Source organism: Lasiosphaeria miniovina (genome assembly GCF_030549165.1).
Source record: "Lasiosphaeria miniovina strain SMH2392-1A chromosome Unknown B0T26scaffold_4, whole genome shotgun sequence".
Classification (NCBI taxonomy): Eukaryota; Fungi; Ascomycota; class Sordariomycetes; order Sordariales; family Lasiosphaeriaceae; genus Lasiosphaeria; species Lasiosphaeria miniovina.
Window position 1 is genome coordinate 895100 of NW_026848223.1, and position 17953 is coordinate 913052.

Consider the following 17953-nt stretch of genomic DNA (forward strand, 5'->3'; position numbering starts at 1 on the left):
CAATCTTCCTATTTAGGTAGGCAGGTAGTTCCAACAAGAAAATAGGTACCTAGTTGATAGACAGGGAGGGGTATATTTTCCAAGAAGAAATAAAGAAAATGAAACTCCCCAACTAAGCTAAACAAACTAATGGTAGAATACTATATCTAAAAACTGCCGCCGGAGCCTCCATGTAAAAGCCATAGTCCATGATACGATATGATGATTTGTACTCTAGATGGAGGACGGACAGACGAACGGCAGCGGCGGAACCCTCCCGCCCACCTCTCCCTAAAAAGATAGCAAACTACCAAACACAAAACGAGTAGAGCCAAGAACAAACTCCGATATAGCCATGCCGCATGAAATGGAAATGGAAATGGAAATGGAATAGCAATTGGATTGGGGGAGTGGTGAAGAAGGGAGGGGGGGGGATGGTCGAGAAAACCATAACCAAAACCACGATAACAAACAAGCCAAGAATAAACCATGCCCCCTCCAACAGATGAGACGGACACAGACAGACTAACAACTTACACAACCGCCGACTCAATAAACGCGGCAAGCGCTCCTGTCTCGCTTCAATTCTTCCCGTCCGTTGAGTCTAAAAAAAAGAGCTCCTCAACCGTCCACTCCGCGCGCAGAGGACATGTATGTCCGCATGGCATGGGCGGGGGCATGGCATGGCATGGGCGGGGGCATGGCATGGCATGGGCATGGACATGGGCATGGGCAGCGGACATGGGACCATGGGAAACCCGCGCCAAAGTTGCAGAATCTAAACCAAGCCAAAAAAAAAGGAAAAGAAAAATAAAAAGAAAATAAAATATCCAAACGTCCAATGGTTCCAAGGCTACCTGCCGCAGCGTCGCACGCCCTCGGAGTTTTCCTTCAGCGAGGGGGATATGATTCGTCTCTGGGAGCTGTTTTCGATTTGAGATTCCTTTCGGTTCGTTTCGTTGGGGGGTTCATGGCGTGTGTGGGTGAGTACCCATGTGTATTGCATGTGTAGTCGTCTATTCCATTTAGGGGAGTTGGTTGGCTGCCGGACAGAGAGACAGATACACACACAGGAAAGCCCGCGAGGTTTCTTTCTTTCTTTTCCGTCTTGCAACTACCACTACTTCTTCGCGTTCGCAGGGTCGTATTTGTCCTTCCAGATCCTAGTAGCAGCAGGTGTGTCATCATCAGCAGTTTGATAGGATAGGGGAATACGGAAATGCGAAGATAGCCGGCCGCGCCATGGGTAAACACGGAAGACACATAAAAAAGGAGCAGAGAGGGTAGGGAAGGGAAGGGAAGGGGTCGGTTTGTTGCAACACACAAATGCATGCTATGCTACCTGCCAACCTGCCTGCCGAGCGGCCCGCCGCGAGCGGAGGTTCGCCGCAGGGCATTTTGGAGTTCACTTGGTGTGAATGTGTGTATGTATGCATGTCCAATCGGAAAGCATCACTTGATTGAGGAATGAATGGCAGCGCAGAAAAAGCAGCAGCAGCAGCAGTAGCAGCAGCAGCAACGCCCAACCGCTTGGCCTAGACGAAGAAAAGGGACCGCCCGATGAAGGGATACAGAGCCAAGGGGAGGGGCGTGGATGCAGCGACCCGAAAAAAGCAGGGCGGACGAAGAAGCTTGTGGACGTGGGGAAAGCTGTCATACATGCATGCATGCACTTTGAATGCATTGCAGGGGAGGGGGGACTAAGATAGGCTCGCGAGTTATCTTCAACGGCCGACACGAGATGGAGTCTCTTGTCTCTCAGGACGACCCCACAGAAACATGGAGGTACGTTGGATCTAAAATGGCTTACCAGGTGTTGCCAATGATCTTGTTCCCGTTCTTCTCGGCCAGGCGATAATATCTCGCGGCGGCGAACTGTAGGGTCCAGGGGAGCGATCCCCTTCAAGTCAGCCTCGTGTGATACGTCTCTCGGAAGGGCCTCGGCGTCGCGGGGGGAACATGGGCCATCCGGCGGCTCTGATTCGTTGCCGCGCCGAAGCCTCATTGATGCCCAACTCCGAGATGCCCCAGCTGCCTCCAGTCGGCACGAGAGGGCTTGTCTCAGGGGGCGCCCCGGAAGGCACGAGCCGCGGCGCTGCGGCCACAGCTGGCCAGGGCTAATTGTTGGGCACCGGCACCCGCCATGGCGTCCACGGTGTGGCGTGATATGTGATAGAAAAAGAGCCACCACAATGGTTGTTCTGAGACATGGACAACACTGACCTTGTCTTTTTTGGTCCCATATCCCTCGAGATAGCACCACGCGACCTCGTTCATTGCGTCTAGCGTGGGCGTAGAATGTCAGCTCTGGCTACCAAACACCAAGGGGCGAATTTGGGTTGCGTTGCTTGACAACGTACCAGTGTCTCCCAGGTTTGCGGCCGTCTCGTAGTACTGCAACCTCCTCGCGTTAGTAATGTGGAATAGGGCGTCAATTCAAGGCCCGTCCGATCACGGCAAGTTTTGGGGTGACGGTAGAACACGAACCTGCTTTGCGGCGATTGGGTCCTTAGGAATCCCCCAGCCGTGGCGAAAGCAATTCGCCAATTCGAAGATGGCCAGGACGAGCTCGCCCTTGGCCGCTCCTCCCTTCTTCAGACCCGCCTGCAGCGCGAGCTGCTCGATCTCGGCGGCGTTTGACGCCGCAGCAGAGAGGTACTTGACGGCCGCCGCCGCGTCGGGGGTGCATCCCCATCCGTGCCTAGTTTCGCGTGTAAGCCCGTGAAATGGGTCGTGACTGGGCAATGCCTCCATTGCGTGGCCGCTGCCATGGCCATACGATGCATCCCCACGAGGAACTCACGCCCCGAGGGCTGTGACCATGGATGCATGAGGAACGTACGGGGCGCGGGGGGGGAACTGGGAAGCCGAGCGGAACGTCCCCTCCTCCACCCGCGCACGCAGACAGCCGAAGGGTCCGGGCATGTGGCGCGGCAATGCAACAGGGAGGGAAGGCACACAAGACACACGCAAGCACCACATAGACAGCACATACCTGAGAGCGAGCCCGTACAAAACCTGGCTCAGCGGGTTGTTGGCGCCCTTGGGATCCGCGAGCCGGCCAAATAGCGCCGTCGACTCTTCCAGCATGCCGGCCTCGTGAAGGCGGATGGCTTCCTGGATGTCCTCGTCGATGGCCTTGGAAGACACGACGCCCTTCTGGGGGCCGGGGATCGAGGGCGGGGCTTCCTCGCTCGACCCGTCGCCGCCACCCATGCGCAAGTGCGCGAGGTCGTAGTTGACGCCGCGGGTGGGCGAGGCCGGGCGGCTGCGGTTCTCCTCGTTCTTGCGGGCCAGGATGGTGGCGCGCTCCTCCCACTGCAGCTCGGTGCCCTCGTCATTGTCGGCGCCGGCGGGCAGCCTAATCTCGGGCAGGTCTTCGGGTACGTTCTCGGAGCTGGCGGGGCTGCGGCTCAGGTGCAGGCGCTGCGACAGGCGCTTGCCCCCGGTCGAGGCGCTCTTGCTGCTCGACACGGACTCGCTACGGCTGCGGGCGCTGCTGCGGAAGACGCCGCTGAGGCGCGACTTGCTGCCCGACTTGGAGTCGACTGTCAGGTACGACGAGGCATCGTCGCCGTCGGGGCCGCTGCCGGGCGGTGCGCCGGGCGGGTGGATGACCTCCTCCGTGTATGTGTCGGAGCGGACAAACGTGAACTCGGGCGTGGCGAGGCGCGAGCCGTGGCCTTGTCCGTGGCCGTGATCGTCGCCGTCGTCGTCGTCAAGCCCCGGCTTCTTCTTGAGGAGGTCGCGGAGGCCCATGGCCGAGTCAAACGAGATCAGGCCGGCTGCGGGACTGTATGCACAGTAACTTGTGTTTGTGTTGGTGTTGTACAGTACGGACCGGACCGAACGGAACGCTGTGGCTCCTTGCAGGTGGTTTGTTTGGCTGGTCTCTGTCTGTCGTCGGGGGCGGTTTCGAATCGGAATCGGCTTCGTGTGCGTTGGGTGCGTCGCTGGCCGTCTCTATCCTGTACAGAGAGCCCGACTTTCTTGATTGCGTGTTGTTTTCCTATTATTTTTCTTTTTCTTGTTCGTCTGTTGGCAGCTCCCTCCCACTGGCCACTCAGTCTAGCTACGGCACGACGGGATCGTTGCGGGCGGCGGGTACGGCGGGGTCGCGTATAAGTAAAGAACTGGTTGGATGGGGCGGCTGCTGCCCGGCAAAGGCGCACCTTCTGAGCGCAAAACGAGACAAGAAGCTGGAAGAAGAAGTTATACCTACTCAGGTGCACTATGCAGCAATCAACGGCTGTTGTTCGCGCTGAGATCCTCTTGAGGCCGCAGGCGCCATTGCAGCCTTCTTCAGCCTTTCAACGGCTGGGCGGCTCTGAAGATTGGATGGTGTTCCATGCCCAGAAGCAGAAGGGAGAGCGCTGGCGCTGGCGCTGTCGCTGGGGCGGAGCAGCAGCCGCCCCCCCATCCCCGCCACAAATTGGTAACGTTCGAGCCGCGCATCGCCATTCCAGGCAGGGCAAAGTGTCTCAGGGGCATCGTAAAAACGAGGCAGAGTGCAGATTGGTCAGGCGGAATGCGCTGGAGATGGAACATCATTCTCTGATGCTGGACGAGGTCTGTGGGCAAGACGTGCATCGGAAAACCCAAAGCCATCTTGGCATGTAAGAAAAATAGGTCTATTCCGTAGTTGCAGGTGGAAATTGGAAGATAACTTAATCATTCATCAGTAATAATAACTTCACCTTGTCAAAGTCAGTGTGCCCTACGGAGTATATCTGGGTTCACTACTCAGTGAAACCGAGTAGTGAACCCAGATGCATTGGGAACATGTTAAAAAGAAGGCTCGTAGGAAGGAAGAATTCTGTGCCGTTTTGCTCTTCTTAGCCGCGGAATAAAGTTGTCATGTCAGGCAGCTCCTTTGGACACTCGTTTTCTTCTGCAGGAAGTTGAATATAGAAGGAGATTCTGAAGACGAGTTATAAGACACAAAGCCCGGTTAGCTCAGTTTGGTTAGCAGCGTCGTACTAATACCGTCGAAAGGCAGTATCTGGTTATGCGAAGGTCAACAGTTCAATCCTGTTACTGGGCAATTTCATTTTTTGTGTTTTATATCTTTTTATCATTCTGCTTTTATTCTATATTTCCTGGTTCAAGACACATATTCTCTCCCCTTGATTGTCTCATTTCTCTTATTTAGCTGAACCCATTGAGAGTGTTTGTCGCCGATGACACCGGTGGTGAACTGTTCCAGAGCTCTCTCGACATTTTGTTAATTTACCCAACAAATCCATCACAGCCTAGCGGATTTCTGGGCAATCGCAAGCCGGGCTATCGCCTGCTGATGCAGATAATTGGCGAGCACGCAGGGTGCCTATTGGCTCTGGAGGCCGACTGACGGCCGCTAGTGCCTCCTAGTGTCGGTCGAATTGGTTGAGAATAGCCGCACTAAGTCCGTATTTAGAAACTAGCTGCATCTCGCCAGCCACAAACTGTCTCTCGTCCGTATCCGAGGCCGTGAGTCCGCGATACCATGCAATATTAACCAGGGCAGTTCCGATTGCTCGGGTGCGTGGAGTTCTGGTTCCTCTTTTCACCTCTTGCCTGCCCTGTGTGCGTGTGTGAGTGCACGTGCAAGTGCAAGTGCTGCTGGCCATTCCATGGCAGACCTGGCAGGAGTCTGAACAGGAAGGAGCAGAGCGCGTTGGGTACTACCAGTGCTAGTATCTTGGGAGAGCAAGCTCGACTAGGCTGTAAGAAAGAACCCCCATGGAAGGCAAGAGCGACAGAAAAGGCTCATCGAATTAAACCCGACCAATCCGGCTGTCTCTTCTCGGGTCTCGTCGACATCAACATCGAGCTTGAACTCTACGTCGAAACCGAACCGAACCGCCGCACGAAATCCGAAAATCAAGCTCCATGTCAAACGCGGTCGTGGAAACGAAGCCCTCAAACTCAGATCGCGACGGCAGCTTTAGCTTCAGCTCCAGCTTCAGTAGCAGCAGCTGCCGCCATGGCGCCCAACGCGAAGCCGCCCGGGTCGCCTAGACGCCGGCTCACGCTTAAGGGCGTTGAGAGAAAAAAGCCGGGTCCCACGCCCAAACCGCTGTCTGAAAAACTCGCAGCCAAGGCGCTGAAGCCCATCAGGCGCCTCGAACGGTCGTACACGCGAGAGCGCAAGATCGCCGTGCTCCTGTATCTCCTCAACCACCGCATCCCCGACGCGCTCCCCCTCAAGGTGCCCCGACGGCGCATCGGCCAGCCGCGCGACGACCCCACCCAGCCCGTCATCATAGACGAAAACGGCGAGCCTATCTGGTACCGCGCTCCCACATACACCGAGGCTTCCAAGTGGTGGAAGATACCTATTCCCACCATCCAGGGCTGGTGGGACGCCCGCGACAAGCTGCTCGAGGGCACCGGCGTCGAGCTGCCCAAAGTCGAGCACAGCGGCATCATACCCACCTTGCCCGGCCAGCCCACGCCGGCACAGACGGCCGTCTCCCAGGATGAGACTCCTGCGGGTCCAGGGGAGCCCGCTGGGCCCGAGTCGCAGGCTGCCAGCGAGACCGGAACTCCAACGGGAACCGGCCCCCAGAATACAGCCGCCGCGCCACCCGGCTCCGCACAGGGAACGCCGAATCCCGATGCCGGTGCCGCAAACCCACCCGTTCCTGCCGAGAAAACGATGACGCCGCCGCCGTACGATCAGAACAAATACCCCCAACTACCTGCGTTAACCCCCGGTCAGCGTGTGCATACTCTTGAAAGTTTCCTGCCCACCTATGTGCCTCGGGCGGCTCCTGCCCCAGTCGACAACTGGGCAGTGTATCCAAACCCTCCCCCTGGAGGCTATCCTCCGCCTCACAGATACCCCCCACCAGGCTACCCTCCACACGGCTATCCTCCACCTCAAGGCTACCCACCCCAAGGCTACCCACCCCAAGGCTATCCCCCTCAAGGCTATCCCCCTCATGGCTACCCCCCTCCCCAAATCTACCATCACGGCTATCCTTCTGCCAACGGCCAGCCTGCCCCGCAAGGGCAGCCTCCGCCGAAAGGTCACCCTCCACCACCGCAAGGACAGCCCCCACCGCGAGGGCGGCCTTCGGGCCAGGGGCAACATCCGCCGCAAGGACAGCCTCCATCCCAAGGACAGCCTCAGGAACAATCTTCTGCCCAGGCGCAACCTCAGCCGCAAGGACAGCCTACAACCCAGAAGCAACCTCAAACCCAGGGACAACCGTCAGACAAGGGGCAACCGTCTACCAAAAAAGAGCCTCTATACCAAGGACAGCCTTCACCAGAAGAACAGGCTCCAGCCCAAGGACAAATTCAAAAACAAGCACAGTCTCCGTCCCAAGAACAGCCTCAAGAACAGCCTTCTGCTCAGGGACAACCTTCCACCCAAGAACAGCCTTCGCTCCAAGGAGAACCCTCGGCCCAGGGGCAATCTCAGTCCCAAGAACAGCCTCCAGCCCAGGAACAGCCTCCAGCTCAGGGACAGCCTCTAGCCAAGGGACAGCCTCTCCTATCCAGAGGACAACAACCTCTTTTACCAAAAGGACCGCCTCCCCCCCAAGGACGAGTACCCCAAGGACCGCCACCACCTCATGGTTATCCTCAACCTCACTATATAGGCTACCCTCCACCCTATTATCCGAGCCATCCTCCGCCCCAACATCCGGGCCATCCTCCACAACAACCTGGCCAACCTGTTGCATACTATCCCGGCCAGCCCGTACCCTATTACCCAGGTCAACCGGTGGCTTATTATCCAGGTCCCCCGCCACCGGGTCACTATCCAGGCCTCCCTCCCCCGGGTCACTACCCGGGCCACCCTCCTCCCCACTATGCCGGACATCCTCCTCTTCATTATCCAGGGTATGCGCCTCATTACTACCCAGGACAGCTACCGCCTCACTATGTGGGCCAACCGCCTCCGCCTCCGCCACAGCCGCAGCCCCAGTATCATCACCATCATCAACAAAAACAGCCCCCTGTGCCAATTCCTCGCACAACCCCTTCCTCAGCTATTGATGCTGCCGCAGCCGCCGTCGCCGCCGTTGTTGCTAGGACGCCAAGGACCGCTGCCGTAACCACTACACGCAGAGCTCCCACCGCAGGTGCCACTACGCCTAGGGCCCCCACCGCAAGTGCCACATCCAGAGCTCCCGCTTCAAGCACCTTAGGCGCCCCGTCCAAAGCTGTCGATGTCGGCCAGGGACCACCGCCAACAGCCGCTCAGCCCGACTCGGACATGCTTAAAACACCCCGGACAGTACCGGCACAGGACACCCCAGCTGACACCCCAGCTGACTCGAGCATGCTCGAGGCCGACCAGACATCGCCAGCACAAGACAGCGTGGCTGACTTGGAAATGCTCGAAGCGGACGAAACACCGCAAGCACAGGATACTCTGGTAGACCCGAAAATATTTGATGCAGACCAGACGCCACGAGCACTGGGAAGCCCGTCTGGCTCCGAGCTGCTGGACGAAACCAACCAAACGCCACAAACACCTGACAGCCCGATTGAGTCAAATGCCACATCAGAGTTGGTGCCGGGCTCGACTGCAAGCTCGTCTCGCCTGTCATCCGCTGAACCAGACACAGAAATCGACATGCTCATGGATGACATTGAGTAGGACACGCGATGAAAACTTGCTTGGCTGGTTGTATATTAAAGTTGCCCCGTGTGGCGTAACCAGCGGCCATGATTTAGAGGCCGGTGTCTATATGCTGAAGAGACATGACAGTGATACGAGGATGCTTGGTAGTTAATTTATAGATGGTCACCTGAGGAGTATTTACCACTGGAATAGAACGTAGTGATCTGTAGAGGATATGTGGGGGAATAGGTGGTTGTATCGGAGGGGTGGGGGCTTGAGGATTTGTTGCTTTGCCTCTAGCTAAACATTGCCGCGGCACTCTCACGATTGTTCTTCTTGTAATTACCTATTAGATGATCGACTTTTTGTTGCTTTAGTCTTTGTTGTTTTGCTATTGTCATTTTGCTATAAGGGCCATGTGAAGAAAGAACACGGGAGAAAACCCGTCTAGCCCCGTCCCCTACCGCGACCGCCGCCACGGCCACCACCAGGACCGCCACGGCCTCTGCCGCGCCCGCCACGCATGACGCGCCCGCCACGATCAGCGACCTCCTTGCGCGCCTTATTCTTGGGCTTGGACGAGTCGTCGACCAGCAGCGTGTCGAGCGGCAGCGAGTCAGGCAGCACGTAGTAGCGGATGGTGCTGCCGCGGATGTTCATCGAGTCGAGCGTCAGCGTCTCCTGGCCGCGGACCGTCATCTTGACGTTGCGCAGCGCCGTGTTCATCTGCGGCGACACCGAGGTTATGGTGCCGTGAATGATGGTGCCTGTTTTTTCGAGGGAGGGTTAGCATCGTATTCCGGCACACGCAAAAGAGCAATTCTCTTTCGCCATCTCCAAGGGACCAGGGTTTTTTTTTCTCTTTTCTGTGCTTCTTTTTGCGGGGCACAGCTCGGGGAATCCTGACCATTCTTGAGCTCTATCGTGACCGTCTCGTTGGCGCATTTCATGAGAAATCTAGAAACCCGCATCTTCAGTCAGCGTCAAGCCCCTCAATTTGTTCATTGCTCTTGGGGGGGTTTGTGGTGTCTTGCCAACGCCTAAGGTTTCGCTCAGTTGCGATGCGTGCGGGCGGGTGCGGTGCGGGCAGGTAGAAGGCGCGCCTCCAGCTTCGCGCGCGGTGTGCGCTACAACTTACCTGACCAACTTCATTTTGCCGGTTCGTTCGTTGACGACGAAGCTATTGTCCTCTTTGTGCTGGGTTCTTGCTCGGTGTTTTGTGTGGAAAAGTGTTGGTGGTTTTTTGTCTTTTCGTCTTTTTGGTCGCGTTTGGGAGTTCGCCCTATTGAAGCAGCTAGCCAGTCGCTGAAGGCAGGTGCGTCAATCGAGAACGTCCAGAATTAAAGCTTGGCCCGCCCCCAAATCTGCACTAGCGCCGTTTGCCAGCTAGTTGAGCCAGAGTTGATTCGAGCGCTCACCTGTGGTCACGTGTAAGGCTCTGGTCAACTCTGCTTTTATCGCCTTATCAGTCGCGTGATAAGAATGGAAAGCCCCTTGTGCGGAACGTGGGTTGATATACCCCGCCGCCGTCAATGGTGTTGTCGCCCCGCGGTCAACACAGGCCCAAAAGCTTGTCGAATACTAACCTGTCATCCGGCCTGCTGCAACAAAGGTGAAACCAGTCAAGAACGGCGTTGTGGCCGCGTGAAGGATTAAGAATCCCAAGTACTACTAAAATGGGCCGACGACATTATTACAAGCACTAGCCCAATCCTCCGTAGCCCAGTCGTGAATTCAAAGCCTCCAGTCACCGGTTACTACACGTTCTAAGTATACGCCGAACACAACAACAGCATCGAAAGTTTGTTTAGACAAGTGCGCTCTAGCCCACTACTCGCTTGATGTAAACACCATCCACATACACCGTAGGCAATCCGCCATTCCGGCAAGTGCGCCATATGTATATACAGACCAAAGAGGTGCCCGCTGAGATATGCCGCTATCCCTAACAAACACAGCCGTAGCCCCTCCCGAATAACCCTGAGATCCTCACACTGAGGGGTCTAGGCCCTAGTGCCGAGCTCACTTGTCCTTCTCGTTCTCGTTCTCCGACACCTTTTCCCACTCGTCCTCGGTGCTGGCGCTGCTCTTGGTACCCTGGCTCGCGGCCTCGTCGGCCACGGCAGCAGCCGCCCTGTGCTTCAGCTCGCCATGCGCCTCCAAGGCCTCGACCTCGTTGCTGGCCGTGGCGGCGGCAGGATCAGTAACGGCCGGAGCCGGGGGCTTCGGAGGGCCCGACCGCCCTCCCTTCCGGAGGCTCGCTGTGGAAGCCGCGGTTGTCCCTTCGACCTCGGTCTCGCTGTCCTCAGACGTCAGCCCCGGCGGCCCTCCAGCGGCGGCCGCGGCCGCGCGGCGCGCCTTTTCCTCCTCATGCTGCTGGTGTTCCTTGAGCTCCCGCGCGAACCAGTTGATGGCCGCCCAGAGGCCGCCGCATAGGCCCGACAGCACCAGAAAGTGCACGCTGTATGTCGCGATGAGGAGCGCGCCGAGCACAACTTGCAGTGCCGCGAACGTGACGTTTGTGGCGACCAGGAGCGTCGGCGTGGGGCCCGGCGTGAAGATGGACTCGAAGAGGTCTCGGAAAAAGGACGTCATGGTTTTTCTTTACCGACCGAGACGAGGGGTTCCTAGATAGATTCTCGGCCGAAAGGGAGGGGACGCGATGAGAGAAATGGACTTTTGTTGTTGCGACCTGGCCGTCGTCTCTTTTTCGCTTCCCTTGTCGCTTTCGAGGCTAAGGAAGCTAGGCGCGCTTTTTCAACCGACAGGGATAAGCCTGCTGCAGGATCGCTTCTGATATCGCGTCGTGTGGGGTTGCGCTTATGGCAGTATCGTTTACAATTGCAGCTCTTCTAGGCGACGCGTTTTTGGATCATAGGCGGGTATGAGAGGCCGTTGTTTTATTGCGACTGGCAGAGAAGCATTCCTCATCAGCCCGAGAGTTCGGGGTTCGGAAAGCGAGGGGTCAAGGTAAGGCAAGGAAGGTCCTTATTTAAACAGCCCGACAGAGAAAAACCGGCAGCCTAAAAAAACAAGCAGGCGACCAAAGACACCGTTACAAGTTGATACAGTCTTCGCGCTCCCTTTCGCTCCCTTTGACTCACACTTTTGACTAGTCTGGTTGCTGGGTACTGGTTACTATCTTATGGACAACGTGGTGTTTATTTGTTGTCTGGCCGAAAGCACTTGGGTCTGTATCGGGCCAGCCACGGGATGGAAGGGGAGGCCCGGTGGTCAGGCAGAGAGATATGGCGGCCTACCTACCTGATCTAGGCTCCCCTCCACCCTCCAGTGATGACAACGCAGGAAAATGACCCGGCGTATGTACCGAAACTACAGAGTGCAAATGAACCAGCACAACAAGCTGACAGCACCGGAACACGAACAAGGGGGCTCACTTTGCAGTTATACTATGCTGGTCAGATCAGAGAAAAGAGTCAGCTTAGCATACGCGCAAACTGCCGAAAATACTCGACTTACCACATAGAACAGAAAGCTCGATGCGCGACGTTGCCCCCGTTCCTTGACTTACTAAGAGCCCCGAATAGCGCCGGCGGGAAGGGGAGGAGACCCTAGGTGCGTGCCTTCCCAAGCCTCGGGCGGCCAGGGGGGTGCGGATGGAGGGGCGCTTGGCGTGGGCTCCCCCTCAAGCCCGCCCGACTGCCGGAGCTTGTTCCTTGCCCTGCTTCCATCCAGCTGCTTAAGGTTGCCATCCATCCCTACATACATACAGTAAGGTAGTTCTATCCTACACTCGTGTGCCATAGGTTTCCTCTTTGTCACTGCTGTCCCGCTGCTCGCATCACGGGAGTGCAGAAGCTTATCGCTGGGAATCTGGGGACAACCAACGCACAACCCGGTCGGGCAGCTCGATCGGCACGCTCCCAGCTGATATGGCTTGGTGCTTGGTGGCCGGGCAAACCTGTTTCCCGTCCACCGAAGTTCATGGTGCAAGGTTGTCATGAGATAAGCAGCCGCATGCTGTCCTGCTGGGAGCCGGAGGCTAGGATAGGCTAGGGCAGGGCAGCCATGGACGGGACTGAGGCATGCGGACAGGCGGGGTTTCCGCTGTTCCAGACGTCTTCTTCCAGCTTCTCCAGCTACGTATTGCGGGAGTCTACAAGGCAGCACGTAGTACCGAGGTAGTGTATGTACTGCGTGCTGTAGGTACCTAGGGTAAATAAATCTTCATGTAGGTTACATTACACAGCAGCACTGGAAGGCCTCGTGCGTAGCCCAACTCTGGCCGGGCTACAAGACACCTGGTGGCCCTCGCCAGCTGCTCGCTGAAGCGCACTCTATCCGTGCTGAGAACAATTTACCGCCCCCTGGGCCTTGTTGCACGTTTTCTCGATTCATCTCTGGCGCAATGGTGCAATGGTACAATGTCAAGGAAATGTAGTTCTAGATGCTGTCGGCGTGTTTCCTACTTTGCGAAGTTGGTATTTTGGACATGTTCAGACGGGAGGCCAAAGTATGGCCTGGGGTGGCCTAAGACGCACGGGCAGAATCCAGGGTTGATGGGGTCCAGGCCAGACCCGGTCTACTTAGTAGAGCGCGGCGGGGCCCTTGTCGGGACCGTAAGCACTGCCAGGGTGTTCCTCGGCGCCTCTGGCCGCTTAAGTAGTTCGGTACTCTGGCCTGGGCAGCCGCCAGCGGGCGGGATATCAGACTGCCTGCACGAAACATAGGTAAACCAATTCATCACTCGCACCACCCGACACCTATCCGGCATCAACAAGACGCGGCGCAGCGCAGCGCCAGCCAGACAGCCTCGATCAAGCTCGCTCACCAGTCTCAATACCCCGCCCATGTGCAACGGCACTAAGGTAGTCGCCAAATTACTCACAAGAGCACACGATAGGCGCTCGCGCGCGAGGTGGCGACGCACGCTCTTTCCATCGACCGCTCTCATCTCTAGCGCCAGCGCGGCACCAGGGCAGCTTCAACATCCATCCCATTCTCCACACCGCACTAAGGAAGCCCACCGCCACCGCCACCGCTACGACCCAACTGCGACAAGGCCACGACCACGACCACAACCACAACTCAACATAACATAACCACAAATCCTGACCACTTTCTACACTATCCAGCAAATCCCCCTAGGTATTTGGGCGATCCCGCCTCCGGATCGCCTACACTGCCCGTTGCGGGCGGCTTCCACGCCAGGCCGCCCTCGTGCTACTGCTGGCGTCTTTTCGTCCCGAAATCCAAATTCAAATCCCCGACTCCCGCTCAACGCGCGGGCCGTGAAGAGCGCCCTCGGATGAGCTATCGACCCTGCTGCACACGCTGCGATAGATATCGCTACTGCCACGATGGCCTCGGCTCAGGTGGCTCCTTTGCACGAAAAGGCGGATAGGGTTGTATCCGACTACCTCAAGGGAAAGGACCAGCAATGGAAGGCCTTCTTTGAACGAAAGGGCCGTCTCACACTGCTTGAGCTTCCCGTCGACATTCTGCGCCTGATAGTTAGGGAGGCACGCTGTCCCCCATACCCATACCCTCCCCTCTGACTCTGCTGCTACTCCGCAGCCTGCCGAGGTAGTCTAGCTAACAGGTCCCCAATCTAACGTAATGCAGATAACGCACACGAACGACCTGACAGCTCTCGCACTGGCCAATTCGGCCCTCTACAACCTCGCGGTGCCGCTAATCTACTCGAGGTTTGATATTGTGTGGCCCGATGGCAACACGCTGTCAGCCCAGTCCAAGAACGTCGATGCCCTGACCTACGGGCTGTCGACGCTCTGCCTGGGCAGCGCATTTGCCCGCTCTACGCGCAAGGCCTTCCAGCCTGTCACGCGGCCCTTGGCCAAGTTCGCAGGCAACGAGTATGCGAAATACATCAAGAAGTTCTCGCTGGGGAACGGCCCCGGCGAGTGGGTCAACGAGTACATGATCACCAAGGAGAGCGGCAAGATGCTGGGCACCCTTGTTGCCATTGCGGCTACCAAGATGAAGAACCTCGAGACTTTTGTCTGGGACATGCCGACAGGCGTGCTCTCCGACATCTTCATGGCCTTGGCGTCGCAGCCCGACCAGCCCGACCGCGAATGCAAGTTAAGCCGCGTCTGGATCAGATGGCACGACAACTCAGACCCGAGCGCTCTTTTGGCGCCGTCGAATGCCATCCCCATGCCCGTCGCCCCTGCCCTGGTCCCTGTCGGCAGCCAGCTCACCCCCATCGGCATCATGCTGCCGGAAAATGCCAGCCACCCAACCCCTAGAGGGTCCTTGTCGTACTCGCAATATCCATGCGAGTACCCCACGTTCAGCGTCTTGCCGCCGCTCAAGAGCTTGACGGTGCTGGACATTGACGAGCTGGCCTATCTGGACGAGATGGCGGTGCTCATAGAGCGCTCCAAGGACTCTCTGCAGGAGCTCAGGGTTGGGATATCGGCAAAGGCGTCGCATAAGGACTTTGTGCAGACGTGGGACGGCCCCACCCTGAGACAAATAGACCACAAAGCGCGGTGGCCCGGCGAGAGCACCATTAGCGAGAGACGTCTTGGGGGTGTTCTAGGAGTTTTGGTGGGCCACATATATGACATTAGGAAACGGGTACCAAGAGGTAAGGACAAGTCCAGCACCGATATTTCTATCGTAGAGATACCGTCACCAACCATGCCCGCGTCACCAACAGGCACCCCAGCAGCGACACCTACCGCCACGCCGTTGGTCGGCACTCCCTCGTCTGCACAGGCCGCGAGTGGCCAGCAGGCGCTTCCAAAGGTGCAAACACAGTCAAGGGGATCCAAGCTAGCCAAGACAACTCAGGTGGCGAGAAAGCGACTGGACGGCAAGCTCAAATTGCAGACGCTGGAGCTCGAGCGAATTCCGCTGTCGATGGCGGTCTGCAGGCACGCCATTGACTGGACGGTACTGTCGAGCCTGACTCTGCTCGACTGCTCGCAGCATGAAAACCTCTGGAAAATGCTGCGAAAACACTTCGTGCCTGGGCCTATGGTGTCCGATGTCGCCTTGGCATCCAGCAACAGGACATCGCCGCCAGAAATCCATCTGCAGTACCATCTCGCCCTCAAATACATACACACCGACACGACAACGCCTGCCCTGGTTTCGTTTCTAAAGGAGACCCTGGCTCCAAACTCGCTTGAGGTCTTGTTTCTGCAGGATCGCAGGCGCACCGGCTCTGGGCCCCCGCCCGTGATACTCGAAGTCGTCTTCAAAGCCCTGAAGAGGCACCGGTTGAGCCTGCGGAAGCTTCTCTTGGACAGCAGTGCGAAGCAGACTGGCATTGGCTCGTCGACAACCGCCGACAACACGCGGTGGCGGGCCTGGGTGCTCACGACGGATGTGTTGCGCTATATCACAAGCGGTCGCATGAAGAACCTGCGAGAGCTGGCCGTTTCTATCGACTACAGGGACTGGGTGAGTTCTATCCGCAACCGTTTGCCTCTGGCTAGAGAGGCAGTCACTAACGCGGCATGTAGCATACTTTTCTCCAGCGTCTCCCCAACCTTACGCAGCTCCGGTCAATCAACATCCCGCACCTGGCCGACTATGTCACTGCCAATTTCGAGCCGAAAGAGCTCGCGAACCAGATTGCCGACATCATCACGCTCAAGCCCGAGATTCGCCTGTGCTATGCCGGCATCGCGAACAAGTGCTTTGAGATTCTCGAGACGTGCGACACGGGCCCGTCTTCGGGAGCCACCGGGGCTAGTTATCCGGACGGCCCAATTGCCGCCGCCAACATCAACGCGCATGTAAACGGCGCCAGCGCCGGCGCCAACGGCAACAATGCGGGGCACGTAGTCGACGAGGACGAAGACGAGACGACGTCGGAAGAAGACGACGGCGGAGACAATGCGGCCGAGTCCACAGATGAGGACGAGGACGACAATACCCCGACGACAGCCACGAGCGACCCGGAGGTGACGCAAAGCGACAATGAAGAGGCGCCGGCCGATGAGGACGAGGATGGCGAGGATAGCGACGACCAGGATGACGACGACGACGACGGCTTTGTCGAGCCGGACTTGGGCAAGGTCACGCTACGGATCAGGGAGATCTTGTTTTATGATGACAAGGTCGCCATATTTAGGGCCCGCCACGGCAGGCTGTGATGGGCGTGGGTTTTGATGCTCAAGCTAAGAAGGGGGAGAAAGGATGACCGGGAGCGAGGGTAAATGCATGGGGAGTTTAACTGGGTTTTTTTTTAGGAAGATGGAAGAAAAAAACATATACACCCATATACTACGCGTAGTTTTTCTGGTTGTCTTTTTGATGTTGCTGCTGCTGCCGGTGTTGGAGGATTTGGGAGGTTAGTGATTCAAACAACACGCCGTGGCAGAAGCTTTGCTGTGTTTTGTGCGCTGGCAGCCACGTAAGGCAGGACAGGGCAGATGTTCTCTCTCCCCCTTTTTGGTCTTGACGTCCCGGCCTATATACGCCGAGGGATTGTGCGGTGGTGAAAGTAATGGGCGGGCAGCCAGCTTCGTTTACGATTTCGTTTACCTGCGTTTCGCATGTGTGTTGTGAACAGCAACCCAACAAGCGAGCGAGCTAGCGAGTTGGCATGGTTGAACTGGGCCGGGAGAGGAGGCAAAGGGAAAATCAAGGCAGGGTATTAATCTAGGGACGAAATGAGCGGCAGGATATCTATGTCTCCATGTATCTGCGGAGTCGAGATAGGCTGGGAACGAAAAGGAAAGGAAAGGGATGGGAGGGGAAGGGATGGGAAGGAGCTGTTTTTATAATAAACTCCCTATTTTTTTAATCTAAATGTGAAGCCGTGCACTTTTTGCTTTGTTTACAATCTAACACTTGAATCTTTGCTAGCGGGAGATTTGAAAGGTCTCAACTTAATACCTACCTACCTAGGTACCTTGCGGTTCGCCCAAAAGTCTTTCCTAACCGGTTTATTTGCCAGCCTATGTAATCCCGTCTTTATTCTTCACAGGTACTTACCCACATATAGATGCCACACGAATACGTAGGCATTTTGGGATCGGACTGTGCTTGTTTTATTTTATGTATTCTGTATCGCTACAAAAAACGGTGTTTCTGCTGCAGCTTGATTATGGCTGGCTGGCCTTCCCTCATTTTGCTTGTTTCAACGAAGCCCGTTGAGTCCATACGGATACTCACCCGTCAATGCCTTCTTTCAATGAAGAACTCTAAAAGGAAGTAGCAACTAGCCCCGAGAATCGATCCCGTAATCTACTACGAAGGAAATTCACTCTTGTCTGCCGAGTGTCGTAAGGGAGTAATGAATGCCCTCATAACCGACTTTTGCTCTCCACCCTTCCACATACGACCACAGGCGCCGGAAGAATGGTGATCCCGCTTCCACATAGGTGGGGCTATAGGTGGGGCTATAGGTGGGGCCGCGTGGGGCGGCCCAGGTTTTATTTTCGTCTATCAACCCGACCCTTCATA

At 56.8% G+C, this 17953-nt stretch overlaps 4 protein-coding genes and 1 non-coding gene across 5 annotated transcripts; 3 read left to right on the plus strand and 2 right to left on the minus strand.

The window, feature by feature from the left end:
* Positions 1-1600: 1600 nt before the first annotated feature.
* Positions 1601-3939, minus strand: B0T26DRAFT_274090 (uncharacterized protein). The gene is made up of 5 exons (XM_060434121.1): positions 2975-3939; positions 2467-2680; positions 2340-2373; positions 2203-2261; positions 1601-1854 (listed from the first exon to the last, which is right to left on the minus strand). The coding sequence occupies exons 1-5, from the start codon at positions 3736-3738 to the stop codon at positions 1786-1788; spliced, it is 1140 nt and encodes a 379-aa protein (XP_060295801.1). The 5' UTR covers positions 3739-3939; the 3' UTR covers positions 1601-1785.
* A 985-nt stretch (positions 3940-4924) lies between these two features.
* On the plus strand, positions 4925-5023 carry B0T26DRAFT_t109. The gene has a single exon. It is a non-coding gene; the product is annotated as a tRNA-Ile (tRNA).
* A 743-nt stretch (positions 5024-5766) lies between these two features.
* On the plus strand, positions 5767-8868 carry B0T26DRAFT_274219 (uncharacterized protein). The gene has a single exon (XM_060434122.1). It carries the CDS (start codon positions 5945-5947, stop codon positions 8576-8578), a length of 2634 nt encoding a protein of 877 aa, XP_060295802.1. The 5' UTR covers positions 5767-5944; the 3' UTR covers positions 8579-8868.
* Positions 8869-8989: 121 nt separating this feature from the next.
* On the minus strand, positions 8990-11137 carry B0T26DRAFT_740588 (ER protein Pkr1-domain-containing protein; the record flags this gene model as incomplete). Its single annotated transcript, XM_060443861.1, has 3 exons — positions 8990-9309; positions 9450-9499; positions 10569-11137. 3 exons carry the CDS (start codon positions 11135-11137, stop codon positions 8990-8992), a joined length of 939 nt encoding a protein of 312 aa, XP_060295803.1.
* Positions 11138-13863: 2726 nt separating this feature from the next.
* Positions 13864-16638, plus strand: B0T26DRAFT_647709 (uncharacterized protein; the record flags this gene model as incomplete). The annotated part of the gene is made up of 4 exons (XM_060437925.1): positions 13864-14016; positions 14129-15940; positions 16003-16278; positions 16390-16638. The coding sequence occupies 4 exons, from the start codon at positions 13864-13866 to the stop codon at positions 16636-16638; spliced, it is 2490 nt and encodes an 829-aa protein (XP_060295804.1).
* Between the last annotated feature and the right edge of the window lie 1315 nt (positions 16639-17953).